The 9,746-nt window shown below is 45.8% G+C and overlaps 1 protein-coding gene across 1 annotated transcript in view; it reads right to left on the reverse strand.

Annotated features, from left to right (window-relative positions):
* The window catches only part of LOC130379964 (alpha-1,6-mannosylglycoprotein 6-beta-N-acetylglucosaminyltransferase B), a 140,613-nt gene that overhangs the window by 85,184 nt on the left and 45,683 nt on the right, over nucleotides 1-9,746 (reverse strand). The window contains exon 4 of the mRNA XM_056587127.1: nucleotides 2,719-2,828. Coding sequence (XP_056443102.1) covers nucleotides 2,719-2,828 — 110 coding nt within the window. The remainder of the gene's footprint in view (nucleotides 1-2,718; nucleotides 2,829-9,746) is intronic.

Consider the following 9,746-nt stretch of genomic DNA (forward strand, 5'->3'; position numbering starts at 1 on the left):
GCTGTACTCAGTGCATTAAGTGCTCCATTGACTGAGCTAACAGTCTCCCTGCCACTGGGAACGAGGGAGGTAGAGAGAGAGAGAGAGAGAGAGAGAGAGAGAGAGAGAGAGAGAGAGAGAGAGAGACAGAGAGAGAGAGAGAGAGAGAGAGAGAGAGAGAGAGAGAGAGAGAGAGAGAGAGAGAAATCCTAGAGTGTGGGAGTGAAGAGGATGTAGTTTGAGTGAGAGAGATTTCAATTGAGGCAGGTCGCGGCTGCTGCTGCTTTCTGTTGCACTTTCCCTCTTTCAAAATCCAGTTTCCTTCTTCTCTGCTTCCCATCCTCTATGCTGCCGTCTTTGTTTCTCATCTTCATATTTATTTTCTGCATTGGCTTAAACATCATTTGACAGATGATACTCCACATGCACACACGCACGCACGCACACTCACACACACATAAACACTTGATTCAAGGTTGTGAGATACTTGAGGATCATAATAACAACCGTAGTAATCATTACAAATGTGGGCGACCGACGGGATGAACCAACCACATCAAACATTACTTCAGGCTGAAAGGGGACAATGCATTTTCATAAATCTAATATCTTCACTGTCAATTATTTTTATCGCTGTATTTCCCCCGTGCATTTCTCTGTTATTCTCTCAGGCTCTTTCTCTCTCCCACATCTTCCTCCTAATTTATATTTTCTACCCACTCTGAATGATGGTACGTTAACAAACAGCATTTGTTGTTGTTTGCATTTAAAGAAGCACTAAGCTAAGTTACCTTCAGTAAACTTGACAATAAATAGCATTACAATCATTTATTTAAATGCCAAACAACCAAGGTTATCATGGCTATAAATATGTCTGTCTATTCTTGATCCTTCTCTCATTGGTTCTCTCTCTCTCTCTCTCTTCTCTCCCCTCTCTCCCTCTCTCTTCTCTCCCCTCTCTCCCTCTCTCCCTCTCTCCCTCTCTCTCTCTCTCTCTCTCTCTCTCTCTCTCTCTCTCTCTCCACAGAGCCGAGCGGGGAACAGAATCCAACCTGAGGGGCTTTTAATTCATCTTGTTCACGGTAAGAGGCAACAGTTGCGCTTTTATTTCAATGCTTGTCATCGTCCCTGGCGATGCGGCAGGGTACGTTATGTTTGTGTTCTCTTGGACGGGTGTAGAGCCGAGCAGCAGCCCATATCCCCTGTGGTCGTCACTGAGAGGAGAGGAGGGGTGGTGGGGATTCAAGGGATAAATGTGGTACCTTTTTGGTGTCTGCATGCACTGAACCTTGTTCTTCAACCAGGTTTGACTCATTACATTTCAACATGGCCCAGACAGAAGCATCACATTTTCAAACAGAACATGAAAATAGTGGAAAGACTTTCCAAATCAAATGCACATTTTTAAAGCAGGGAGCTGTGTTAAAAAAACTAGGAGTCAAAAAAATTGCAAACAACAACTTTTGCTTTTGTTGCATTGAACCTTGTAGAACGAAAGAGAGTGAGAAGTCTTTTGACTGATTTGTGCACACACAAGTTATAAGGAGTTCATGATATTAAGAACAGTTGAATTCACAATGTGTCACCATTACACTAGTGCCCGGACGTTTGGCACCGGTTGAGTTCACAGCAAAACAACTTTCTGCTCTGACATCAGTCCTTGGCTGGGAACAGGTGCATGACCATCGCACAAATATAAATCCTGACCCCCTTGTGTCATGTTACCTGCTGATCTGTGTCTTACAACAGAATAGGACAGATCCACACAGACCTGTTGCAAAAACACCTAATACCATTCAGATTAGGTCGTCAATTGGCTGGCAAAGAAAGATATTGGAAATATAACATCACACCTGAATATTAATTAGAGTTAAGTAAACGGATCATTTGATTGATAAAAATGTTGAAATAATTTGAATAATTCGATTGAGGCAATAAACGATAACAATGATGGTGATAATTATGCAAATTAAGTAAAGAACACTACCATAAACAATCTTCTGTAAACTCTATTAACACACCATGCATTGGCTCCCTTGTATTGGTCTGAGTTGGCTGAAACACAATGCTAAGTTGATAAGTTAGTTAGCTGTTGTTAAGGTTTAGAGCTCACTGGCTTAAGTTATATTTAAATGACCTACTGTCAACATGAATTGCTCATTATGGTTTAAATTCTCCTGCTAGTATAAGCAATGTGAAGTGACGGTCTGTGATTCAGAGTAAACATTTTGGCTTTGCCTTTGTCCTGGCGGCATCCTGATGTCACCAAAAGACGCTGGTGGAACTAAGAACTGCTCTGCCCTCGCGTCGCCCTCCGCCTTCATGTCCTCCACTGACCAGCGGCCACTCACAACATTATCACTGACATCATCCACAGTGGTCATTGTTATTATGGATAAAATAAAGTGTTATAACTTCCCGTTAATATAAAGTATAACTGTTTTCTAAAAGTTACGTGTCTGTGACTCCAAAAGGGGCTGATATCAGGCTCCTATTTCGGGTACGCTACCGTAACCGGTTTCAGTCCGTCCCGCACTGTGCATATCATCCCGCTAGGTACGTTTTTATTTTTATGGGATCGGTTACACCTACGGTTACACTGTAGCTTGTGTGTGTGTGTGTGTGTGTATGTGTGTGTGTGTGTGTGTGTGTGTGTGTGTGTGTGTGTGTGTGTGTGTGTGTGTGTGTGTGTGTGTGTGTGTGTGTGTGTGTGTGTGTGTGTGTGTGTGTGAAGATTACCTCGTCCTTGGGCCATGCTGCTCTGCAGTATCTGTTCCACTCTGTTGGCCATGTTGGACACGTTCTGGGCTATAGCCTGGATCCTCTCCACCAGGCCTACAGGCTGGAACCTACACACACACACACACACAAACACAGACACACACACACACACACACACACACACACACACACACACACACACACACACACACACACACACACACACACACACACACACACACACACACACACACACACACACACACACACACACACACACACACACACACACACAGGTCCTGTGAGATGTGGCTTCTCACTGCTCTTTGATCACAGAAAATAAACACAGTAAGACATCAGGAGGGCTTCAACTAAACATTCCAACGAAACAAACACTCCAGCATTGAAGTCATCCTTCATCCCCTGAGCATAAGTCACTGGTCACGTGAGGCTACGAGATGGTCATGTGACTTGTCAGGAAGTCCTCCCACGTCGCCCAAGGTTAAGGACAGAAGGTCCTAGTCTCCCCTTCCTCCCACCCCTCAGTGGACAGTGGTATGATTATCAAACGGCAGGGCTGTCCAACCGGAGCCCTACGGTGGTCCCCTCGACTACACCCTCATTACACATGGCCGACTTTCACCTCTCTTCACACCTCCCACCTGGGACCTACCACCTCCATTTCTCATTTCGTCTCACCTCCATTTGGTGATTATTTCATCCTATTTGACTCTGCCCTCCAGCTGTTCCCCGACTGCGTCCCTGTTCTCCTCTCCCCGTGCAGAGGCAGGGAGGGGCTTACGGAGGGACATGTAAATTTGTCGACACTTGGTTGGAGCGTGAAATAGAAAGGGGGCCAAAACCATTTATATAACTTCCTCTGTGAGGTAACACATTTCCTGTTCATAATCATCCACACAAGATGGGGGAAAAGTGTGTGCGTGTGTGTGTGTGTGTGTGTGTGTGTGTGTGTGTGTGTGTGTGTGTGTGTGTGTGTGTGTGTGTGTGTGTGTGTGTATGTTTGTGTGTGTGTGTGTGTGTGTGTGTGTGTGTGTGTGTGTGTGTGTGTGTGTGTGTGTGTGTGTGTGTGTATGTGTGGCTGTGTGACTGTGTCTATGTCTTTGACATTTCTGTGTCTGTGTGTGTGTTTGTGTGTGTGTGTGTTTGTGTCTCTATGTAGGTCTGTGACTGTGTGTGTGTATGAGTGTGCGGGGGGGAGTGGATGTGTGTGTGTGTGTAGGAGTGTGTGTGTGTGTGTGTGTGTGCGTGTGTGTGTGTATGTCTTGGTTCATACGAGGGGCTTTAATGCGTCTACATTTATGCATGGATGCGTGAACTTGAGTTTGTTTGTATCTCTTACCTAGGGTGACCAGATTTGAGTTTGTGAAAAAGAGGACACTTCGTCGCGGGGGGCGGGGGAAACATGGGTATTTTTTCTTTAGTTCGTCCGTGAACTTACATTTACGTTTAGGCATGGCTGCAGATGTAATGTGCTGTTGTAAACAGAGTGGAAGCGGCAAGGTGCTCAATGTTGCCAGATTGGAAATGGCAAAGTAACGTACCAAAGGCTCAAAATGGTCGTATTTGGAGGATAATTATCGTGGCTCTGGCAACCCTGAGATCGGTCGCCCAATGACAGACTCTCTCTACAGTCAGCTCGCGCAAGAAGGTGGAACGTAAGGGAGATACCATTTCCAGAACTTGGAAGGCCGTAATAACCATAGACATATACAATGGTAATAACTAGTAGGTTATGTGAAAGACCCAGAAACACAAATATGCAACGAGGCAAAAACAAATATGCGACGAGATAATGTCCGAAAACCGGACATTATCATCAATTAATAAAACCCCCCCGGACGCCCCGGACGGGACGTAAAAAGTGGACATGTCCGGGAAAAAAGAGGACGTTTGGTCATCCTATCTTACCAGCCTTTACATGTGTACAAGAGAATCTTAAGTGACTGATAATATATCGTAGTCAATGTCACAGTTCAACCTTTGAACACAGTTCAGAGGTTGTGTGTCCAACAGTGACTCAAAATCTTCCTGCTGCTTTAGTGTCGCTTGTGTCAAATAGTCAAAATAAAGTCAATAGCTAATATGCTAGCTGCTTGTGGGCTGCTAATTGGATCACAAGTGGAGAGCGAGCAATAAATTACATTGAAGAAAAACTGTAAATATTTCATCACCATTAACATTCTCCCCGGGGTAAGTCATCCAAATGTTTCATGTTTAGGATAACACGAAGAAGCGTTGCACATGATACAACGCTCCGTGCGGTTAGCTTTCAGATGAATCCACACTGTTGGTTGTGTATTTCCTACACACAATGATTCTGTCGTGGGTGACATTCTTTATATTTCAGTTTAATCAAATGTATTTTCAATCACACCCACTTCAACAGGCCAAATGGAAGAACTTATTATAACACAAATTCTTCTACTTTATGTGCGACATGGTAAAACAACAACACACACACACACACACACACGCACGCACGCACGCACGCACGCACGCACGCACGCACGCACGCACGCACGCACGCACGCACGCACGCACGCACGCCACGCCACGCCACGCACGCACGCACGCACGCACGCACGCACGCACGCACGCACGCACGCACGCACGCACGCACACACACACACACACACACACACACACACACACACACACACACACACACACACACACACACACACACACACAAACACCTAAGTGGTTATTATTTCATTCAATCATGGCAAGTTAATATCTTACCTTTGTCTCTCTTCAAATGTGATTTGACCTGAAGTCATTAAAGTGATATTAAAATAATACTGCTCTGCAGGGTAGCTTCCCTCTATTTTATGTAATGACAGCAGTAGCCAGAGGGTTAGAAACTGGGCCAGGGGGAGGTCTGGGGGGGGGAATATATACATGTTCATTATTTCTGTGTAGGCATAAGGAAAGCAGCAGGGGTAAAAGCAGCTCAGTGTTTATGGAGCGGAGTTACACAGTGTCTGTCCATTCAGCGGTATTACAGAGACGGCAGAGGGTCTCTTTATGGGGCCGTGGCTCTCTATTAGGGAGCTTGTGCTTGTTGCATGGGGCCAGTAGACCTGCTGTTCCCAGCTCGAGGAGTTGCCGTTAGGAGACGACACAGCGTAAAAAAAAGAAGCAAGGAGGGCAAGACTTAAGCGGTTAGTGAGAGATATGAAGAACAGGGCAGTGAGTGTTTGTGGGAGTGATGGTGTAAACCAAACACAGAGATCGAAAAAATCTTCAGACAATGATGCAAGTAAACAAAAAAGCAAGGAAACTAAGGACAGAAGGAAAATGACTCCCTCCCCGCCATGCGTGCCCTGAATGCACAAAGAGATATACAAAGATATACATATACATTTTTTAATTTAATTCAATGGAAACGGTCTTGCTTGTTACGCTACCATTATCTCTGTCCATTATGGCACCCATTGCACTCCTTACCATCCCTGGGAGGAGTGATCCTTGCCTATGCGTTCCTTCTAAAGGTTTCTTCCCCGGTAATTAAAGGAGTTTTACCTTTCACTTTATAGGGCTTAGCCCAAGGGGGGGCGTAAAACATGGCCTGGGAAGCCCTTTGAGACTGTAACTTGGATTAAGAGCATCACAAATAGAATTGACTTGGCCTGAATGAATTGTATTGTATTGAGTGAATTGTATTGACTAATCACGGCTTTAGAGATGAATAAATACATACACAATGCGTGTGTCAACTAAGCGAACAAAGGCAAACTCAAAGCTTTTGCTGTGTTCCATTCGGCTCAATTGTTCCTTAATTCCATATGAATACTATATAGTACACTACTTAAAGGAATAGATATAGGGATGACGCTAACTAAACGCCAGAGATCTATTAATGTGACGTGTGCTGGCCGAGTTAACAGCCGACATGTGTAAGTCACCCTCGTCACAGCTAATTGAATTACGAACCTGTATGTCAGGCCGTCTCTGATGGATGAATGGTGATAATGAAAATAGCTTTGCATCTTGGGATCATTCGCACGCTTATTTTACGGTGCATTAGACAGAAAGATGGATAGATAGATACTTTTATTAATCCCATGGGGTAAATGACTTTGTTGCAAAACAACAAGACAGGGCCAGCCAAACCAATAAACTCTAAACCAAAACCCAGTGCACATAGTAAAAAGAAAGATAATAAAGACACGGTAAAAATGGATTCTTATGGGCTTTGAAGTTAAAATAGTTCAATAAATGGATGGATGGCAATAAGTTGGGTGTATGCGGGGATAAAAACAAGGCACTATCTGCAAGTTGAAGACTTTGATGCATAAAAAGGAGGGGGAGAGGGGGGCGGGGGGGCTAGTCAAGGTCAGTCCAAGACTGCATATCTAAAGTCTGATGGCAGTCGGCATGAAGGACCTCCAAGGCCGCTCTGTGGGGTACCGAGGGTCTCCTGCTGAACTTGCTCCTTTGCCTGACCTGGGTGTCATGGAGTGAACCAGAAGCATGGTCCCTGATGGTCCCCTTCTCAGCAGACCTTCTGAGCGATTCAAGGCCGGCCCCCAGGAAAGACCCAGCTGTCCGCAGCAGATGGACGATCGTGTTGACATCAGTGGCTTGAATGCTGCTGCCCGAGTGTACAACCGCAAACACAGACTGATGGAAATACAACCAGCTCTGGGCCTTCTTGTATCCTAACTCACCCCCAGGTACCCCATCAACAACCCCCTGGAAGGACAAAGGGGCGACTGGGGTCTTCGTTCTCCTACAGTCCAGGACCAACCCTTGGTTTTCCCCATGTTGTGCTCTGCATCCCCCCTCCTGTCTCCCAAAACATATCCAACCATCCTATCCCGTCTGTAGTCGAACGGACTGCAAGTTGTACGTAAAGTCAGATGGGCAGAGGGTGAACGGGAATCAGCACAGGCCCTGAGGGACCCCCCCCCCCCCCCCCCCCCCCCCAAAACCCCTCCCATGTTACTGACCACAAGACACACAGCCCTGCAGCCTTACATACTGTGGTCTGCTGGTCAGGATGTCTGTCCATCTACCTGCACTGCCCACACACACACACACACACACACACACACACACACACACACACACACACACACACACACACACACACACACACACACACACACACACACACACACACACACACACACACACAAAAACACACACACACACACACACACACACACACACACACACACACACACACACACACACACACACATACACACACACACACACACACACACACACACACACACACACACACACACACACACACACACACACACACACACACACACACACACACACACACCTCTACTGTCTAAGTAAGGGGGGCTGAATAATACACGGGAGGAACAATCAAATAAGATCCTCACTGTCCCGCTATCCAGAGGCAAGTGGACTCGGTGTAGCAGTTCAATGACTGCGTCTAATACCCCGGTGTTAGCCTGGGAGGAAAACTGCAGAGGGTTAAGTCCTTCTTTCACCACGTCTGAGGTGAGCCAGCACCGGTCTCTCCAGGGTATTCATTATAAGGGACGTCAATGCTTGCAGTCGGTAGTCATTAACATTTACCATTTACTTCCCCCCCTAAAAGAGTCACAGGACTCATCCAAGAATGGGCTCTTTAGTCTCTTAGAGCCTGCTCATTTTCTCACCGATCTGGTGGTGACCGTTTGTTGTTGCTCCACAGGCTTGTAATCGGGCTTGAGGTTTAGCAGGTTGTAATCAGATTTGGTGAGGGAGAGGTGTGGAGCTGTATGCCTCTTTCACATTAGCCTAGAGTAAATCCAGCGTTTTAATGGCTCCGGTTTTACATTTTACACACTGTTTGAAGATAGGTAGACTGGATGAGAGAGAGGCATGATTAGTCACCAGATATTACGATAAAAGAATTGGTCGGGTCTGTCTTGATCTGGAACTGAATGATTGACATCAGATCTGGCACCAGCAGAGGGCGAGATGTGCCCGATCAAACCAATGGCATGTGAGAACTTGCGTGGTTCATACAATGGCCTTAGACCAATAATTAGCACCTCCATTCCTGGACTACAGAATTAATCCAAAACAGTCAAAGTAGTTAAAAGTTAAATTGCACACATATGCATGTGAAGCCCCACTCCTGAGCGCTCTCGTGTTTGCTTTCTCTCAGCCCGTACTGAATGAATGAAAACCGTCCATGGTCACGTTAAAGCCTGGCAACATGCTTGGGCCGCCACATCTCAGTAAAACCCATGATACCGCGCTATCGATACTCCCTTTGAGTCTTTGTCAGCGGTGTACGATCATCCATTCTGTCCTCCAGAGATCTCAGATTCCCCATCATGATTGATGGAATGAATGGTTTATAATTCCGTTCCTTTTTGCCCTGTAGTTTATGTCCCGCTCTGCATCCGCGGGGAGGCGGCATCCTCGTTTTCTCCACCGCTCCCGTGGATATTTGGTCCCTCTTCAACCGGGCAGAACCGTCTTGAGTAGCGCAATCAGCATGGTGCGAGTAAACAAGGCTGGTGCCGTGGCATGCTTCACTAGACGGCAATAAAAGTAATCCAGTGGAATATAAGCAACAACAACTGATGAACCAGCTCCGGGCCACTATGAATAAGAATAGAAAAACGTGGCTGAATTCATGGCTGAATTGTGCTTAAAAACAACAATGAATCAAACAATTCAAAACGCTTACAAGAGCTGCTGCAGACTTCTGCTGCACACAGAAAGAGCAAACAAAGTCGTCATTATGGGTGTTAAGCAGGGCACCTTATAAGGATCCAGATACTCTATAAATCCAGAAGTTCACTCACATTTCCGACAGTTCAAAATGGTGACGCACCAATCGTGCATGTGGCGCACAAATGAACCAATTCAAACACAGCCTTGGTCATATGTACAGGTACCACAATGCCCGCTTTGACCTATGACCTGGTATAGCTCACACCTGCGTCTGAGCTTGGCCAATGAAAGTAAATCAAGCAAGAGTAACAAGAGAAAATTGTTGGAGAAGCTAAGGCCTTGGAGGCAACAAAAGGAATAATGCA

This window comes from Gadus chalcogrammus, chromosome 3 (assembly GCF_026213295.1).
Source record: "Gadus chalcogrammus isolate NIFS_2021 chromosome 3, NIFS_Gcha_1.0, whole genome shotgun sequence".
NCBI lineage: Eukaryota > Metazoa > Chordata > Actinopteri > Gadiformes > Gadidae > Gadus > Gadus chalcogrammus.